The 19361-nt window shown below is 40.1% G+C and overlaps 3 protein-coding genes and 1 pseudogene across 3 annotated transcripts; 2 read left to right on the top strand and 2 right to left on the bottom strand.

Annotated features, from left to right (window-relative positions):
• The first annotated feature begins 4915 nt into the window (after nt 1-4915).
• On the top strand, nt 4916-10757 carry LOC109703768 (protein NLP2-like). Its single transcript, XM_020224483.1, has 5 exons — nt 4916-6343; nt 7155-7196; nt 7340-8032; nt 8810-8933; nt 9494-10757. Exons 1-5 carry the CDS (start codon nt 5516-5518, stop codon nt 10492-10494), a joined length of 2688 nt encoding a protein of 895 aa, XP_020080072.1. The 5' UTR covers nt 4916-5515; the 3' UTR covers nt 10495-10757.
• A 157-nt stretch (nt 10758-10914) lies between these two features.
• On the bottom strand, nt 10915-12733 carry LOC109703769 (annotated as a pseudogene).
• Nucleotides 12734-12764: 31 nt separating this feature from the next.
• On the top strand, nt 12765-14849 carry LOC109703770 (protein FAM136A-like). Its single transcript, XM_020224484.1, has 3 exons — nt 12765-13025; nt 13627-13764; nt 14382-14849. Exons 1-3 carry the CDS (start codon nt 12897-12899, stop codon nt 14559-14561), a joined length of 447 nt encoding a protein of 148 aa, XP_020080073.1. The 5' UTR covers nt 12765-12896; the 3' UTR covers nt 14562-14849.
• Nucleotides 14850-15004: 155 nt separating this feature from the next.
• LOC109703771 ((+)-neomenthol dehydrogenase-like) lies at nt 15005-18365 on the bottom strand. The gene is made up of 3 exons (XM_020224486.1): nt 18186-18365; nt 15904-16086; nt 15005-15625 (listed from the first exon to the last, which is right to left on the bottom strand). The coding sequence occupies exons 1-3, from the start codon at nt 18363-18365 to the stop codon at nt 15230-15232; spliced, it is 759 nt and encodes a 252-aa protein (XP_020080075.1). The 3' UTR covers nt 15005-15229.
• Between the last annotated feature and the right edge of the window lie 996 nt (nt 18366-19361).

Raw genomic sequence — 19361 nt, 5'->3', positions numbered from 1 at the left:
CAGGGTCTGGATGACGGGTTAGCGAGACGAGTCTTACATCGCCTGGTACTTGTGAGTCTCAGCCTGACGAGGACGTCAGGGCTTAAAAGAGGGGAGATTGTGAGACCCCAGATAGTCCTATATACAAGATATAATAGGGCTAAACTCTTAACGTGGTGGCTAGACCCAAGAGGTTAAGAGAGTTAAGCGTGCTAGGACGGGAGTAGTCCTAGGATGGGTGACCCCCTGGGAAGTCGGGGCGTCACATAAAGTTTAAAATATCACATATGCCTTTGTAAAGACTGAAAATTATCACCATTACCCCTACTGACAGTTGTGTTAGCTTTACTATAGTTCCTTCAACTTTTATTCTTTTAGTTGACAACCCATTAACTTTTAGTTTTTTAAAAAATTAACTAATTTTAGTGTATAAAAAATAAGAATTTTATCAAGTTTTTTGATGATTTTATCAAATCTAGTGGCTCTATTTAAATTTTGGCAAATAAATAACTATGTATAAAAATTTAAATAAAAATAAAACTGCGATGGAATGTTTTCTATCTTTTTAATTATTGATAAGCGCTAAAAGTTTTGTAACCAAAATTATTCTCAATAATTTTATCTACATTAAATGCATTAAAAACTGAAATATAATATATTTAAGCTTTTGAACAAAACTCTCTTTTTTTTAAATCGATAAAAAAAAGCATGCATATTGATATAGTTATGTGATTTATTTTTGATTAAATAGGAAAAAAAATCTATACTTTATTTCAAATTACTATTACTGATTAGGAATGTGAATTGATACAGGTATACAATTTTATATTAACTCGATTTTGAATGGGGTGAGCTTAATCGATGTTGAGTGTGATAGTTTTACCAAATAATGAACTCTCATCGTATTTAAATTTCGTTATGATTTTGGTCTATATCCAAATCGAATCTGAACCAAAATCCGAAGCCAAAAACAAAACCAAAATTATATAAAAACATACTATATTTAAAATACAATTTTTATATATCATTTAAAAATTAATTAAATATTTATATTAAATAGTCAAATTTAGATTTACAAAAATTATCTTGAAATACCTATTAGTGTTTCTATTATTGATAAGAGATAAAGGGTAAAAATGATATTTTAAAAATTTAACTCTATTTCAGATGATTTTAACAGACGCTAACTATGGGAGGGCATTTGTGATAATTTTTAACATATTGTAGGGCATTTGTGATAATTTTTAACATATTGTAGGGCATTCGCGATATTATCAATTTTAGAAGGGTATTGATGAAATTAACAGGTTCTAGAAGGACATCTATGAAATTATCCCTTATAAATTTATAAAATTTGTTTTCTAAACATTATAATACTTAGACGGAAAGCCGTACATCTCTAGAAAGCGATAGTAGCTAGACTTCCTAGTTCTCGCTCTCTCTCATCTCTCTCATAATTTTAATAGAGAGATGATGAGAGAGCAGGCTTGCTATTTGCTCTCAGGAGCACGGAGGCCTCCGTGCTCCTGAGCCGTTTTCGATGATGGAATTTCTGAATCGACGATCGGCTCCGTTAAACTTGATCTAGCGTATTTGAAGTTTTTAGAAAATAATTTTTGCGATTTTTCAATATCATTTACCTAACAATCGAAAGGATTCAAAATCAATAATTTTTAACGGTTGAAAATAAAAATCCTATAAATAGTGGTGATATATCACTAAAATTTTCGATCAGAAATATTGATCTTGCTGTAGATAGTATAAAGAATTTTGTATCAAAATTTCATCTAATTTGAATACTTCTACACCATTAAACTTGAAAACGGCAGATATCAACCATTAAAAATTATTGATTTTGAATCCTTTCGATCACTAGGTAAATGATATAAAAAAATCGCAAAATATATTTTCTAGAAACTTCAAATACACTAAATCAAGTCTAACGGAGCCGATCGTCGGTTCAAAAATTTCATTATCGAAAACGGCTCAGAAGCACGAAGGCCTCTGTGCTCCTAAGAGCACAGCAGCCCTGCTCATATATAATATTCATTTCCATGTAACTTCCATCATTATTTATAATTACATGTATGTACTTCTCAAAGTTTGGAATTTTTACAAGACCAAGGAAATGTCATCAAAAGCATGCAAATTAGAAGGACTAAACCCCATATACAAAATGGAGAACTTTGAAAATAATTGATTACTATTTGCGAATAGAAACTATTACTTTCTCCAAAATTGTAGCATTGATTAGGTGTAGTTATTGATGATACTGCAACTAAAGAATCAAAATAGCCTTTTTTTTTTTAAAAAAAAAAGGTCCAATCTAACAAAATATATAAAGTTTTTTCTTAATTACAGCCTGTTTACAAAGCTCTCATACATGCCCTAACTTATAAATTTTAGGCATAATTATGTTGCACGATACTGCAAAGCTCTCTAATTAAATAAGAATAAGAAAAAAAAAAATGTAAAATTTTAACCATTGTTAATAGCTCTATAAAATATAAAACTTATATTAACCATGATGAATTAGAACTTTTGAAATATTTGCCTTCTAAGATGGATAAATAAGAAAGTCAGAAATTTTAAAGTATATACACAATTGCGGCTTTTCTTTTACCATGTCTCATTTTCTCAACCCATTAGAGGTGTCAATGGAGGAAAATAAACCAAAAATTAAAAAAATAGAGACGTATTCACTGTCCGTCTTTATATTGGCTCCAATTAGATCCAAACACAATCTTTTTTTCTTTTTCTTTTTTTCTTTTTTTTTTGAGAGAGATAGGTAGCATGCTACCCGCTTCATTTATTTTATTTAGAAATAAAATTAGCTGAAATTGTGAATCAACCAGAATTCGAACTTGAGTCTCGAGTACCAACCACCAAGCCCTTTGCCACTTGCTCTAGGGACGGTCGGTCCAAACACAATCTAATGGAAAATGTCAAAATGCTTTGAGCATGTTCGTGCACTACCAGAATCAAGCATTTGGAATAGGAACTAAAATATGGATCAGATACGATCTCCAAAGCACAAATTCAAAAAGAAATAAGTCAACTTTTGAGTATTGTCAAAAGTTTAATATACTTAGCTTTCCTAGTGGTGAAATTTTCTTTCTTAAAAAAAAAAAAAGAAGATTGTGTTCCAGCCTATTTTGTGGTAAAAAAAAAATAAAAAAGGAAGAAGTTGCAGAGAGAAATCATAAATAATTCATTTACTTTGCTAAACAGCTTCCAATTAGTGCAAGAAGTGCACAAGTCAAATGCTCCAATAATTAGGAGCACAAATTAATTTTCTGTAGTCTGACTGTAGAGAAATTTTCTGCAAATCTGTCAGAATTAATCTCAGCCATTGGCTATTCAAATAAAGAATACAATTAATTTACCAATTGTAATGCTCTAATAGTCTCACATTTGATGGAAAAATGATTTTGATTAGAATATATGATGTCTACACGTCAGTAATGACAATTGGACTTAAGTATTTTGGGTCGGTGGTTTGGACCCAATGAGTTATTATTGCTAGCGGGTCGAGTTATTACGATTGATATCAAAGCTAAATGCCAGTCGAAAGTGTAAGAGCTAAGTGCTATGCGGGGCTAAGTGCTGCACCAACAGATTTCAGCTACTAACACAATGTAGTCAACTCTATTCGTTGGAAGATTCCAGCTATTTATGTAACATAGTCAACTCTATTCGTTAGAACAGTTTCCATTCATTGGAAGATTTCAGCTACTGATGCAATCAACTCTATTTGTTAGAACAGTTTCCATTGAGTCTCTGCACCTATTCCTTTTTTATTTTAATTTTATACCCTTGTTTTTCCAAAGCATTGAGTCTCTGCACCTATCCCTTTTTATTTTAATTTTATACCATTGTTTTGCCAAACCAAAGATTTGGCTCAGCATTGCCCATTTTTAATTCTAGGGTTTTTCTGAATTTGGAAGTTACCATTTAGCAGGTTTTCATACCACAATCAAGTCCGTAGCGTCTACTAATTTTGCCATATCCCCCTTGTCCTTTTCTTGGAGATCAAGATACAGTTATAATTTCTTTCACCTCTTTTTTTTATTTCTTTTTTTGAAGCCGTTGAATTTATTATCTAATGATTCATATATCGAAAAGGCTACTATTTTTTTTTTGGGGAGCTACCTCTTGAATCTATAGGCACCACTTTTGATAATTTTGATTTATATTTATGATCTGGTTTGAATCCGACGAGAATATCAGGGTCCAAACAAGATAAGTTTGTAATACCCGAAAAATCACATATTAGATAGAAAAATTATTTTAATTAAAATATATGAGGACTACACGTTATTAATAATAACTGAGCTTAGACAATTAGGACCGATAGTTTGAACTCAATAAATTATTATTATTATTATTAGCGGATCGGGTACTTACAGTAATGACTAAGACCAATTCTCTCTCCAGACAGACAATTAAGACATGTTTTACAAATCTGAAGTGAAATTCAAGAAAGTGAATATTTAGAATATTTTAAAAAATAATATAAAAATGGGAGTTTTATAGGGACCCACGTGAGATCCACCTTATTATAATACTCCCACGAACGTGAACTTGCGTTCAGTCTGGTAAATTTCGAGACTCAAAAGAGTTGTGTGTCTGCTAGCGGCAGCCAGAGTGGGCGTGCATTCATACTACTTTTCCTGGAAATAAATACTAAATATCAAACCATACTAATCAAACTGTGTAAAAAACTCATATATTATTTAGAAAAGGCCAAAAACAGAAAACCAACGGATTTCACCTTCGGACCTTTCGCTGGCATGAGGCGTAATTTTCTCCAACTCGGGGGCCATTTACTGTCGGCCCGCCGCAATTCCACGGCCGCTCATTTCGCCCCCGCTTTAATAATAGAAAGAAAGAAGATCTTCCTGTGCATCTTCGCAATTACTGCACACGCACAGCCACCCCCCTCCTTTCTCGCTCTACCCCCTCTACTTTTGTTTACTCTTTCTCTCTCTCTCTCTCTCTCTCTCTCTCTCCCCGGCCCCAAATTTCTTATTTTTGTTAGAAATTCCAAGGGAAGAACATTTTCGCGAAGGCGAAAGCGTAAACGGCGACGAGAAGCAGAGATCTGCTGCGGGCCGGAGAAGCCGAAAAGGGCCGCTTCTCTCCAGCTAGGGTTTCTGTTCCCGCCCTTATCGACCGATATATTGTGGGGGGGATCCTGCTTCCTGAATCTGAGCCTTTTTGGAGCGAGATTTTGGGGTTTAGATTCGGCTTTTTGGTTTTTTTTTTTTTCTTTTTTTAGGGTGAAGATTTGTTTTTGAGGGCGGAGGCGTTGGATTTGGTGGGTTTTCGAGCGCTGGGGCGAAGAAAGGCGGGATTTTTATTGTGCGGATTGGCTTTTGAATCGTTTCCGGTTGTAAAGATCTCATCTTGTGTAGATGACATGTTCGATGGAATGCCCGCGTCGGTCGAATCGCCGAAATGAATCAAGCTCCGGTTTTTGCATCGTTTTGTATGAATAACTCACGACCAGCTGCGCCTTCGTGATAGAGAGAGTATGGAGGGATTCACGCCTTTGGATTGCGGGGCTACGGAGAGCCCGGATTTGGAGGACCCATTCACCTTCTCGGCTCTCATGAACTACGACGGCTATTCGGAGATCTATAGTCCTGCTATCGCTGACCAGATCTTCTCAGCTCTGACCTACTCGGCAGCTCAGGATGTACCGGCAATTTGGCCCTCTTTTGCTTCGCCCGATTCTGCAGTACAAGGTAGAGATGTTGCTATCGGAAATGCGAACAGCTCTTCCACTGCTTATTCTGGCTGCAGGGATAATATGGGACCCCAGAAGAGTAATTCCCATTTCGGGCTTTCTGCGAATTCGCCATTTGTGGATACCAGCTCTGTTCCTAGAACTATAGCTGGTGGTTCGCTTCCTGAGAAGATGCTTACGGCACTGTCGTTGTTTAAGAAATCATCAGGCGGCGGAATTCTCGCCCAAGTTTGGATGCCGATCAAACAAGGCGATAATCACGTGTTGAGCACCTGCGAGCAGCCCTTCCTGCTCGATCAGATTCTCGCTGGGTATCGAGAAGTTTCTAGACAATTTACTTTCTCAGCAAAGGAAGCACCGGGCATGTTCCCTGGGCTTCCCGGGAGGGTATTTATGTCCGGCATGCCGGAGTGGACCTCGAATGTGCTCTATTATGATGGGTTCGAGTACTTGAGGATGGAATATGCGCTCACTCATCGTGTCCGCGGATCTCTAGCCATGCCGGTTTTTGATTCTAAGGAAGGCTCGTGTTGCGCCGTGCTGGAGCTCGTGACGATGTCGGAGAAGCCTGATTTCGATGCGGAGATGGACAGTGTTTGTAACGCTTTGGAGGTCAGCTCTAGTCTCTCTATCTCAGTATTCCTCAAGATATTTGTACAACAGCTTTCGTTTAGAGAAGTAAAATAACCGGCCTTACACTTGCGAGAGACCGTCAGGCGTCAGCCCCCCTTTATTCTAGTTTGTATAGAATATAAGATCATTCGGTAAAGGATACCTTCCCTAAGGGTCTTTTGGGAGGTCGGAACAAGTTATTGATGATAAAGTATGCCGTATCGGGATTTTCTTTTGTAATTGCAACCTAGGAGTTTGGGTATCGGGATTTTCTTTTGTAATTGCAACCTAGGAGTTTGAGTTTCATCCATTGCGAGGTCCTCATAATCATAAATTCCCAGGACTCTGTATGTTACACCTATGAGGTGATTTATTACATTCCAAGAAAACTAGTTAAAGGCTGTAAATATTATGCGATTCTAGATATTCTTTCATATTCAGACCAACTAGTTACCACATACCCCTTGACCAAAAATATAGAAAAATATAGAAAAATAATAATAAATAAAAAGAGATGTAAGCTGAACAATTTGTTCATACATCCAAACAAGCCCCAAAAACCTGGATTTTAAGATTGTTTGATCCCCTTACCTTGCCGCCTGGTCAAATCCTTGGAAGACTCGACATCCTATGTATTAGTTGGAGCTGCGTCTTTCTAAGAATCCATGGTCGCAAACACAAAGACAATCATATGCATGTTAATACTCATACACATCTTTATTGTTATTTATAGAACATAAGAGACAAAGTGTTTACTTCATACTTTAGTGCTGTTTCCTTGAACACATCAGTGATATTCTTATGCTTGCAGGAGGTAAACTTGCGGACTGTGAAAGCCCGACCTCTTCTCCAGGTAAATTATCTATAGTATTTGCTATAGTCAATACTTCCAATAACCATACCCTTTGATTATGATGTTAGAAGGGTTTCCCTTAACATTGAGTGCTCGAAAATTTAGAGTTATCTCTTCTTATCTGGTTACTTTTTTATATGCAGAACCTCACAAAGAATCAGAAATCTGCAGTCACCGAAATACTGGATATTCTTAGAGTCGTTTGCCATGCACACATGCTTCCTTTGGCAATAACGTGGATTCCTATTTCCTCTGATGCTGGAAATTCAGAAGTTTTCGTTAAAGCTAATGGTCGACAAATTAATTCAGATTCGAAGAACAAAAATATGCTCTGCATCCAAGAATCTGCCTGTTACGTAAATGATCTGAAAATGCAGGGTTTTCTTCATGCTTGTGCTGAACACCGCCTCGAGAAAGGAAAGGGCATTGCTGGAAAAGCACTTCAATCAAATCAGCCCTTTTTCTGCTCTGATGTGAAAGCATGTAATATTCGCGAATACCCACTTGCGCATCATGCTCGAAAATTCAATCTCGGGGCTGCTGTGGCGATTAGGCTAAGGAATACATACACCGGTGATGATGATTATATATTGGAGTTTTTTCTCCCAGTTAATCACAAAAGTAGTGAAGAGCAGCAGCTTTTACTAAATAACCTGTCTAGCACAATGCAGAAACTTTGTAGGAGTTTGAGAACTATCTCAGATGCTGAATTAGCTGGAATTGATGCCCATGAAGACCACATCCATAAGGGAAAATATGACCCAGCAGTAAAGACTCCCTTCGAAGATCAGAATATTCCGCCTGATGAACGAGGAGGAGATGTACAGCCTGAGAAGGTGATTTTCTAAAATCCTTTTAATTTCACCCTTTGTAGTTTTAAACTTTTGCATCCTTCTTTATGTGAAAAGGTATAAGTTTGCATGTTGCTTGGAATTTGAGATTGTTCAGATACTTAACCAGCGTTTCCGGGGAGGAAAATTTGAGAGAGAGAGAGAGAGAGAGAGAGAGAGACGTCGAGACGAGCAGAGAGAATGAGATGCGATCGAGCTTGAATGTGAATGAGATTGTTCAGATACTTAACCAGCGTTTCCGGGGAGGAAAGATTGAGAGAGAGAGAGAGAGAGAGAGAGAGAGAGAGCTTGGAATTTGAGATTTCTAGATACTTGACCAGGTTTTCCAGGAAGGGGAGAGAGAGCACTCGGATTTTGAGATTGTTCAGATACCAGGGAGTTAGATTCTTCCAGTTCCAACTATTAGGATTTTGACAAGTGGCTGCACTTAACTCCTCTGTAGAATAGAACGACCCCAATGGATCATTCTTGTTGTAACAGCCTGTTCTTTTCTCGAGTTTCTTGATAAGTAGCTCTGTTACTATATTGGTTCCTATATTTTCTCCCTCTCTTTAAAGGGTGGTGTGTCTTTGTAGTGAAGTTCTTATTGTTTAATGAGTATTTTCTTGCAGTGAAATTTACTTTCCACAAATGTTTATGTTAGAACTCCACTATAATCCCAATAATAAAAGTTGCTTATGAGTTGTTCATCTTTCTTGACTTTATTATTTCATACGGTTATTATGTAAGTTTCATGTAATTAATGTTGATTCTTTGTTGCAGTTAAAGTCTAGCTTGATGAGACATGCCGAGAAAAAACGCAGTTTAGCTGAGAAAAATATTAGCTTATGTGTGCTTCAGCAGTACTTCTCTGGGAGTCTGAAAGACGCCGCAAAGAGCATTGGTGGTGAGTGCTGTTTGGATTTAACCATATCATCATCCTCTTTACCTGGAACTAAGTCCTTAGACTAATCTGATTATTAGCACTGTTCAAAAAATATCCGGATCATACAAATAGAGCTCTTTGCAGATTATCTATTGACGAATTTATATACCTGTAAAGTTTGAGTTCTGTTATATATGATGCACAGAAAAAACTAATTTAATGTAAAAGGAACTTCTCCCCATATGATTATAGGGATATACAATATAGAGTTCGGCTATAATACTATCAATAGCAACAAGGTGCTATCAATTTTTTTGCCGTTAGATCTACTTCTTTGACCATTTTCACCCGTTAGATTATACTATTCAATCAACTACCCACTCAACCTTAGAGAACCACTATCATTCTAAACGTATATCGTTTCATCCAAGAGCCGAAAACTTAATAGCATTGATGACTTAGCGCTATTAATAGTATTCTAGTCTAGTTTTACAATATATGTATGAATGATTTTGCAAGATATATATGTATAAAACTTCTGGGAAGTAAAATACTGATTAGCTTTATTACTGTTTTGGCAGTTTGTCCGACTACCCTGAAACGGATATGCAGGCAACATGGTATCTCAAGATGGCCTTCCCGCAAAATAAACAAGGTAAACCGCTCTCTTAAGAAAATACAAAAAGTTATAAACTCGGTCCAAGGAGTCGAAGGATCTTTGAAGTATGACCCCGCCACGGGATGCCTTGTAGCCGCCGTCTCCCCAACTCAAAACCCGCCCTTGAAAACCATCGCACCTCCAAGCTGTGATTCCGTGCTTGCAGCTTCTTCTCGCAACAATGAACCCGAACTTTCGGTTCTGAAATTGGAACACGACTGCTCTCACAACAATGACCACGAAAAGGGTGAATTTGGTCTTATTGTGGAGAACCGCGAAGAAAGTTGCAGAACTACCCCTCCTGATTCAGGGATATTGCAGTATGCAAATTCTGGAGGCATGTCAAGATTGCCGCTATTTTCCGGAGGTGCCTTAAGTGATTCACATGTTACTAAAGAAATAGGTTGTCCTGAGGTTCCTCACAAAATAGATTATAATGACGACGGGATTGTGGAACACAGCAATCCTTCTTCCTCCAAAATAGATTATAATGACGACGGGATTGTGGAACACAGCAATCCTTCTTCCTCCAGCATGACGGATTCTTCCAGCGGCAGCGCGTCGAGCCACCCGACTTTCAAGAAAAAACCCAAAAGTGCATCTTTAAACGAAAACAGCCCTACCATCACCGTAAAGGCTCTATATAAGAACGACATGGTGAGGTTCAAATTCTTACTGTCCGGCAGTTACCAGCAACTTCTCGAGGAAATAGCGAAGAGATTCAAATTGTTAAATGGAACTTTTCAGCTCAAGTACAGAGACGATGAGGAAGAATGGGTGATTTTAGCAAGCGACTCAGATTTGCAGGAGTGTTTAGAGGTATTGGAAAATATTGAGTCGCGAAGAGTAAAAGTTCTAGTTCGAGATATTCCGTTTGTTGTGGGCAGCTCGCCCAGTAGCAGCTGCTTGTTAATGGAACAGTAAGTTTCTCAGATGTTGTCGAAAGTCCTTTTCGGTCGCTGTAGAAGTAGAACGGGGTTGTAGGAGTAAGAAAGAAGGGTATACTTCATAATAGTTTGTAACATACTGTAGACAGATGTAGGAAGGGGTTATCACGGTGCTGTTTAAGAGGGTTGTAGTCAATCTGCTTTGTTTTTGTACACGGTAATGGCTTAGAGTCTTCTGTACATAGTTACAACCAAGTATTTTACATAGTATAATATCTTTCTTTCATCATTTGATAGTAATTTTGCGACAACAATTCAGATAGCAATCAGTATGCCACTTCAATTGCTATTCATGCCTTTTAATGGCTGTGATATTACGCACATAGCTTGCTACATGAGCTTATTTTCTTGTACTTTTGTTATATTGAGAGATGAAAGCAGTAATATACAGACCGTGAAATATGAAAACAGCTAAGCTTTCATTGAGATGTTACATGTATTCAATATTATTCTAATATTACACCGACCATCTAAGTGATAAAAAAAAAAGCTTGATAATTAGCATTGAGGCCCCAAATTTAAAGTCCAATTACTTCACATTTCTAATTAGATTTACGTCTAAAAATATGTGTTTTTTTTTTCCTTAAAATAATAAAAGATATACATTACAAAGACCAATCATAAAATTCATAATAATAAACCAAAGTAAGAACTATTCAAATACCAATACCATGAAGTTTACTCCAAATTCCCCAAACCAATGAATATGATCTATGCTCTTGCCTCCACTTCTCTCAACCCAGTCCCACTCTCCTTCACCAGCATTGCAAGCCCCTCCTTCGCCACCTCGTCCTCCCTCCTCCTCACTCCCCACCTCCCCACTACCGTCGCCGGCTCTGTCGCCAATACCCGAACCGCATTGCCTCCGCTGCCGATCTCGAGCACCTGCGGCGCCCCGTCGCCGCACCCCCTCGACAGGCCCACGTCGATCCTCACCGCCTGTTCCCCGCACGCCGCGGTGATCCCCTGCTTCTGTATCGTGTGCCCCATCACCATCCTCCTCGTCCCAGGGATCCTCCCCAGCACGTCTTTAAGATGCGTGCAATCGCACTCCTTGCCCTCGCCGTCCTCCGAGAACTTCCTCAGCCACACCACCGCGTCCCTCCCCCTCACGTGCGCCGGCGCCCTCGGCCGCGCACCCCTGATCCACTCCCTCACCTCCTCGTTGATCGTCTCGAGCCCGTGCTCGACGTGGGACTCGAGGAGCCCCCCGTGGACGAAGACCGAGTCGCCGACGACGAGGACCGTGTGGTTCTCCGCGAGGAACCGAGCCGAGATCGGGCCCTCGGGGCGGAGCGCGGCGATTCGGGCCGTGAGACCCTCCCAAAACTCGGGCTTGATCCCGGGGAAGGATGTGGGGACCCCCCTGAAGGGATGGTCCTGGCGGGGGAGGTCGGGGACTGAGGCGCTTCAGGCGAAGCCCCGCGTCGGGGATCACCACGCGCGCCCACGACGCGAACTCGTCGAGCCCGCCGCGGCGTGGCGTAGCGAAAGTCGCACGGCGGACGTTCATGACCTCGTGGTTGCCATAGCACGGTGGCGAGGGCGCCGCCGTGGCGCGCCGGCGTCGAGCTTGAGGCGGTTGGAGGAGGTAGAGGAGGGGATCTCGGGTGCGCGCCGCGTTCGAGCACGTCGCGACCGGGACGGCGACGGTGGCGCCGCCGCACCACCGCGAGGCGCCGGCGGCGGAGGAGGAGGGCTCGGAGAGGCCGGCGAGGGAGAGGGCCTCGCGGGCCTTGTGGAGGTCACCATGGAGGTCCCCGATGGCGACGAGGCGCGCAGCGGGGGGGAAACGGGTCGGGGGAGGATCAGGGTTAGGGTTAGCGTTAGGGTTAGGGTTAGGGTTAGTGGGGAAGAAGAGGCCGCTAACGCAGTAGTCAACGAAGGTGTCGACGAAGGAGGCGACCAATGGGGGAACTCCTCCGCATATCGGGTCGGGCGACTCCATTCTCTCTCTCTCTCTCTCTCTCTCTCTCTAAAAATCGAGTGCACTAAAATAAATAAAATGGTACTTTATTTGATGATAATTATTATTATCTCGTCTCGTATTAATTCTCACATGCCACCCCACAATACTTGTTTTTATTTACACAACGCATGTTAGTAAATCCGTTAATCCGTTAATCTTTTTCTTATTAATTGTTAAATCAGACGGATCGGATTGGCCGATTTGGACGGCCAGGATGTCGCGGTGCACGGGTCTAGGAAATTTATCTCCCATGTGGCTACTCCACAAAAACCCTCAAAACCCTAAAACCTCCCTTTATCCTTTTCCCCTTTCTCTACGGAAACAAACAGAGATTGATACGCAACAAGGGAGTAAAAACCCCTTTGTTCTCCTCGGGATCGATCGTTGAGAAGGGTTTTTGCGATTCGAAGATGGATCACGTAGCGGCGGGGGAGGAGCGAATCGTAACGGAGCGAATCAGGAAGAAGCTCGAGGAGGTGAACGTGGCGGCGCAGAGCCAACTCTCATCCGTCCAAGACCACGTCAACTTCACTCTCCAGGTAACTAATATTCGTAAAAATTACTCCTTTTTGTGATTTGATCAACTCCATTATGTGTTATTTTGATCAGTTACCATCTGTGTTCTGTGTATTGATGAAAAAAAATGGGTAAATACGTCTGGAGGTTTTTGAATGGACCCTCAAATTCGATTTTTTTTTTTTTTTTTTGGCACCCCTTATATGATTTTGATATGAGTTATTTTGCATGGTTGTATCAGAGGTTGGATAAAGTTAATGGCTTTGTTTGTTGTCAGCCGTTAACCATTAGGAAGTTTGCAGTTTCATCTGCTGAGAAGTTGTTCAAAACAGTTAAATTTAACAAAATCACTATCACATTTTACAAAATTTTCAGTTTATGTGCTGGAAATAACTAAAATAAAAAGAACCACAAGCTGAGGAGGCGCAATCAGAAGAAAATTACTTGAGGGGTCTATTTCAAAATGTCTTGTACCTTGTTTCTTCTTTTGCTAATGTCTTATACCTTGTTCCTGCTTTAGCTGTATCAAATTAATCTAGAGGTGATTATGGGGATTGGTAGAAAGATTTATTGGCATGTTGTTGCGCAATCGTGTTTCATTGGTATATGTATGGTTATTTGTAGCAAGCCTACTTCAAGTGTGCGTACGATTGTTTCGACCGGAGGATAAAACAGGACGATATAAATAACTGCGTGGAGCACTGCAGTGTTCCGGTGCTCAATGCCAACAATCTTGTCGAAACTGAGATGGCCAAATTTCAGGTATTCATATCTTTTCTTTCCTTGTGTTCGCATGGATGTTTGGAGTTATCTTTTATTTCTTTACTTCATAGGATATGCATACTTTAGCGTTGGTTGTTGCCGATTGCTTTATAATTGTCCTTGTTTATCAGAATACCCACTTCTGTATGCAACTTTCTTGCATAACAGCAGAAAAACTAGACAAGACAACTGATGTAATTGATCATTACTAAGTTGAGATATATGCTGCCCGACTGTGAACTCAAATTTCTCGAAGAATTGTTATACAGATTGTTTCGTATTTACTTCGATGTGTCCATTGAAATGGATGGTACTTGCATTCAGTATTATCTTTCTAAATTTTAAATGGGTGAAAGTTGGCTTTGCCTCAAATATGTCGAATATGTAATGCATCATATCTGATTTACATTCTCTATTGGAGTCTTGGAAAAGTCAATGTTCTCTTCATGTGTATGCAACTATTTGTCTTAAGAATCTTTCTAGTTCATTCTTTTGGGTGATGACTCCAAGCTTCATGCTTTTGCGACCATTAGACATGCTTTGCCCTGGCTTGTATGAAAGAATTCAGTTTCTATACTGATCGAGTCAGTATTCCTCATTTCCCCCCCCCCCTTCAGGAACGGATGAATCGGTCTTTGATGGTATGCCAAGACAAGTTTGAACAAGCTAAACTCCAGAAGATCAAAACTGATGCCATGAACGACTTGGAGACCTGTGTAAACCAAGCAATTGACGACAGCATAAGTTCCCTTCCTCATGTAGTTCGTCGCGTCAAATCCTTGCTCTCCATCGACTGAGTGAATTTTACACATTCTACGTGCTTTCCAATAATCAAAGATAGAGATGTGATCAAATTCTTTTAGGTTCTCTACCAGTGAGGTGTTTTATTCCATGTTTCAACAATTAGCATTTTGCGCCAAGTGGCATTTTGTTCTTCTCCTAATTTTTGAGGCACCATTTATATAATCTTCCATATCAAACATTAGAGGGTTTAACCCATGCATCCATATGTTTACTCTTGTATCCCTACAGAATTTCTGAGGTACTTAATTTTAATGCTGATGACAATTCTTCAAGTGCAGGCAGTGTTGCTTTCTTTCTATAGTCTTTTAAAGTGCTTTTTTATGGTGTGGTTTTGATGTTTTCTGTTAACGATAAGATCTAACACAACATTAATATTACTAATACAAACCAGGTCCTGTAGTTAAATATGGAAATCATGATACGATCATTAGGAATGTGGTTTTCAATTCCGAATGACTTAGAAACATTGTTAATTTCTTCTTTAAACTGTGTATCTTCGCCTAAACAAATGTGTTTGTCTATGCAGTGTGCCTTAGGACAGAAACTCGTTGGTAGTAGTTTTATCTATGAATGCTGAGAGTGTTTTAGTTTATTTAAAGGTTATCGCTTGTTCGAACATCTAAATTGGCTTTTCAGCTTTTGACACAAATATGTAGTATTCCTACAACTTCGAGTACGGTGAACGCGTAGACAACTTAAAGAATTTTCCGGTGGGCAACTGATCAGGAGGAAGCAGCATGAGCATGGCAGCGAAGTCTGCTGCCTCCTCAGCAGTCCGACTCCCCTGCCCGCGAGTCATGGCGGTGCGAGTGAATCCGGGGCAGAAGCAGTTCACGCTGAGGGCGCGCCCCTCGTGCTGCTTTGCCAGCAGCCTAGAGTAGGCATTGAGCGCGAGCTTCGACACCGCGTAATCCGTCCACACCATCGGCCACCCTCCCTCCTCCCAGCTCCCGTCTTTCACCTGGTCAAGAAACTGCGACACCATCTGCTCGATATCGGCTTCGGATAGTCTCTCCTCATCCTCAAGAAGCGCTTTCCATGTGTTGTTCCTGAGCTTCTGCAGCCACCACGAGTCATAATTTTATGTCAGCAACGATTGATTAATAGCAAACTAACTTCATGGGGTTCAGATCTTGTAAGAATTGTGTGCTCCGGCACTTTCTGACAGTGTCGCTTTACAAAAAATATATATAGTGATGATATGAGGATGCTATCATGAAACAATGGTCAAAAATAAAAGGTCAAATTACTTGATTTATCTCCAATTGAGAATGTGGTAGTCCTACTAGAGCAACATTTACTTACCACATTCTATGGAAAGGGGAGATCACTTACATTCAGAAGGCCAAGCTGAGAGCTAATGTTGAGTATTCTGCTCGCGGCGTTCGATCGACGGAACAAAGGGAGGAGCACTTCGATCAGTCGCTTCGGTCCGTAGAAGTTTGTACGCATCACGGTTTCTGCGTGCTGCACCGAGTTGCTGCCGATCTCATTGAATGAGACACCCGCGTTATTTACCTGTAAATAGTGTTATGTTTGATCAACCAAAGTATAACAAATTAATTCATAATCTAATTCCTTTTTTGGTCCTAATGCTGTTCAGCTTTGAGCACCAAAAAAGCACATTTAACCGAGCGGTTTAAGACCACTTCTCGTAACATGGTATCAAAATCAGTCCTAAATTATAATTCTACAAGCGACTGATCGTACTTTCTCTGAGTTTGCATTACCTAATTCAGTCATAATTAGATTCTGTTTACCTAAACAGACAAATTATATATATACTAGGAGTCAATAAAACATGTCTTAGAGATTGTGCCAACTACCAATCTACTGTGGCCTACTTTGATATTAAGATCCATCCGACGCTATTATATATAATAAAGTTGGAATAAAAATATATAGGAAAATACTTTTATATTCTCCGGTGAGATCGCAGAAAATATATCGTAATTAACTCATCGTGATATAAGAAATGCAATATTACGTAAGGATATTTTTTCATCGTACTTTCTCACCGCATTAACGCAATCTTTTCGCAATTCCAAACGAATGCTAAATCTTTCTTAAATTATGGTAACATAAAAGGCATACCAAAGAACAATTTTGCTGCAAACTATACTAGACAGGAAGTCCCTGACATGGTTTAAAAAAAAAAAAAAAAAGTACATTTTAGGTGCTCTTGTACTTATGGCCTAACTTCTGAAAAAAAAAAATTTTGGCTTAGAGGCATGGATTTGAATGAAAAGTCTAAATTCTGTACAACCAGAAGTAAGATTTTCAGTTCTGTCTCTACGGGAAGCTCCATCAGAAGAAAACTAGCCCTAGACACAGTCGTAACAAATGTTGCTAGCTAGTGCTACATGTTGGCTATTATTATCTAAAATAAATTCATTTTTTTGTCCCACGACGATAACCTAATAAAACTAAATAGTTGAGTAAAGTTACGATCCACAATAAACCTAGCGACAAGATACCAAATAATAAACCCTAACGTCCAAGATAGGTTTAGTCATATCAAAATCCGTAAATACTGTGGTTGAGCTCTTAAGTACGAGAGATATGTTTTTTCTATCGTTACGAGCTTTTGGGATAGTTGTTAGCACTTACGGTCCATACTACAGAGAGATATATTGTTGGAAAAATTAGTTCTCTTTTGAAATCTTTAGTCAAATATTTGTATAAACAGTTTTGTTTGAAAACAATTTATCCACTGTTTTTAGAAACGTTGATTAAGAACGCAATGAATAAAAGCTATAGAGAATAAAGGATTAGATGGAGCCTGTGAGTCGAGGCGTGCGATTGCACTGTCCTAGAAGCAAGATTGCCCCTCCACGTACGAGGCGCCGGCAATCACTCCTAGCGATACAACGACCTTCGTCCACCCCGTCGGCACGGCTTCAGGGTGGTGCAAGAACGAACCGTCACAGCTTTCAGAGATCCAGCAAAACAGTGAAGAAGAAGGAGAAGAGAGAGAAGGGAAGAGGCTCGGGTTAGGGTTTCTGTATTTCATTACTCACCTAACCCAGCCGCTCACCCTAGTAAATAGGAGAGTAAAAGAAGGGTTCCAACGGGAAGACCACCTTCCCGAGGTAGACCGTTGGGGCTGGTTGAGTCCCGAGGTGCGACCCTTCGACTGGACCAAATCTGGACCTAATCCAGGTAAAGTCAAAAATAAAATAATAAAATGAAAAGTGTAACAAAAATAAAGTGAACCGGGTTCACGCGCGCCGCCGCCCGGCCCGGCTCGGCTCGTGCGCGCGTGCGTGTATTTAGACGAGAGCTCCACTCTCATCACTTCCCAAGTAATAACAATGAGAATAAAGTAGAATATAAACCAGAGCAAGTGAGGGTCTCTTTCCAATGTGGGACAAAACACCACATGAAAAGAGACCAAAGCTTGGGCTCCCAGGCAAGGCCCATTGACAGTAGGCTGCCCACAAAGTCCAAAGGCCAAATTGAAGTTTTAAAACATATGAGCATATAAAGAAGTTTTAAATCACTTGTTTTAAATCAAAATACTAACATTCCCCCACATGATTTAAAACTTTAGATAAAGAAAGTAAATAAAGCTAAAACTCAAAAAACAACTCAAAAGAATGCTGGATCTCTTATACCACGTATTCGGCGAAGGTACCTTTCGGGTTTGAACCTTCACTTAGTGCTTGTTTATGTACACCCGAGGGCACAATGGTGGACTTTTCGCCTTGAACCAAGGCCGGTGAATCTGATTTCCATAAACCGCACATATGGTACAGCCGTTTAGGTTCTAAGCGGGTGAGCGCTATTACGGCCATGCGCTAATATCGCTTCATGTGTGTTTTAAGGAACTGCCCTCTTCCCATAGTCGCGGCCTCACAACTCCACACATATAGTAGGTCCTCAGAAGGGTGTCTGCAAGGTCACACCCTGCCTCATGGGTCTCGGAACCATTCAGGGCCAATGCCCTTCCTATCCACTTGCAGATATGAGCACTGTCGTCATAGGGATGAGGATACCAAAAGCAGTGCTCCTCACAACTACCTGTTCAACTTGTTTTTACCCATTGAACCTGCAACAGGTTGGGTTGCCGTCGCCGGTAACTACTATTGTGGGCTAAGCCCCATCCCCCTCAACAATTCTTGGATTACAGTCCTAGATAATCCCTTCGTAAGCTGATCAGCCAAGTTCTTCGCAGATCTCACAAATTCCAGGGCAATTACATTTTCCTTCATATTTTGTCGAATGAACTTATGTCTCACTTTCATAAATCTATTCATTTTAGTCTCCACATTCTCTTGGGCACATTTATCAATTGCAGATCTACAATCACAATGAATACACACAGGTGCTAAAGGTCGCTCCATCAGTGGCAGATCATAAAGAAACTCTCTAATCCACTTAGCCTCTGCTACAGTGGTATCTAATGCTATGAGTTCAGATTCCATGGTACTTCTAGCGATCAAAGACTGTTTGGTTGACTTCCAAGAAACAGCTGCTCCTCCTAGGAGAAAAACAAATCCAGTAGTCGACTTTATATCAGCTGTATCACTAATCCAATTGGCATCACTATATCCTTCTAATACTGCAGGAAAATCACTGTAATGTAATCCATAAGACACAGTTCCCTTCAGGTATCTCAAAACTCTTTCTAAAGCATTCCAATGCTCTCTATTTGGATTATGGGTATATCTTCTCAATCTGTTCACAGTATAAGCCAAATCAGGTCTAGTATAGTCTACTAGATATCCCAGAGATCCTATAATCTGTGCATATCTATTCTGACCGATTGGATCACCTCTATTCTTTTTAAG

This window comes from Ananas comosus, unplaced genomic scaffold (genome assembly GCF_001540865.1).
Source record: "Ananas comosus cultivar F153 unplaced genomic scaffold, ASM154086v1, whole genome shotgun sequence".
In the NCBI taxonomy this organism is placed as follows: domain Eukaryota; kingdom Viridiplantae; phylum Streptophyta; class Magnoliopsida; order Poales; family Bromeliaceae; genus Ananas; species Ananas comosus.
This window is presented reverse-complemented; position numbering and strand designations above follow the sequence as displayed.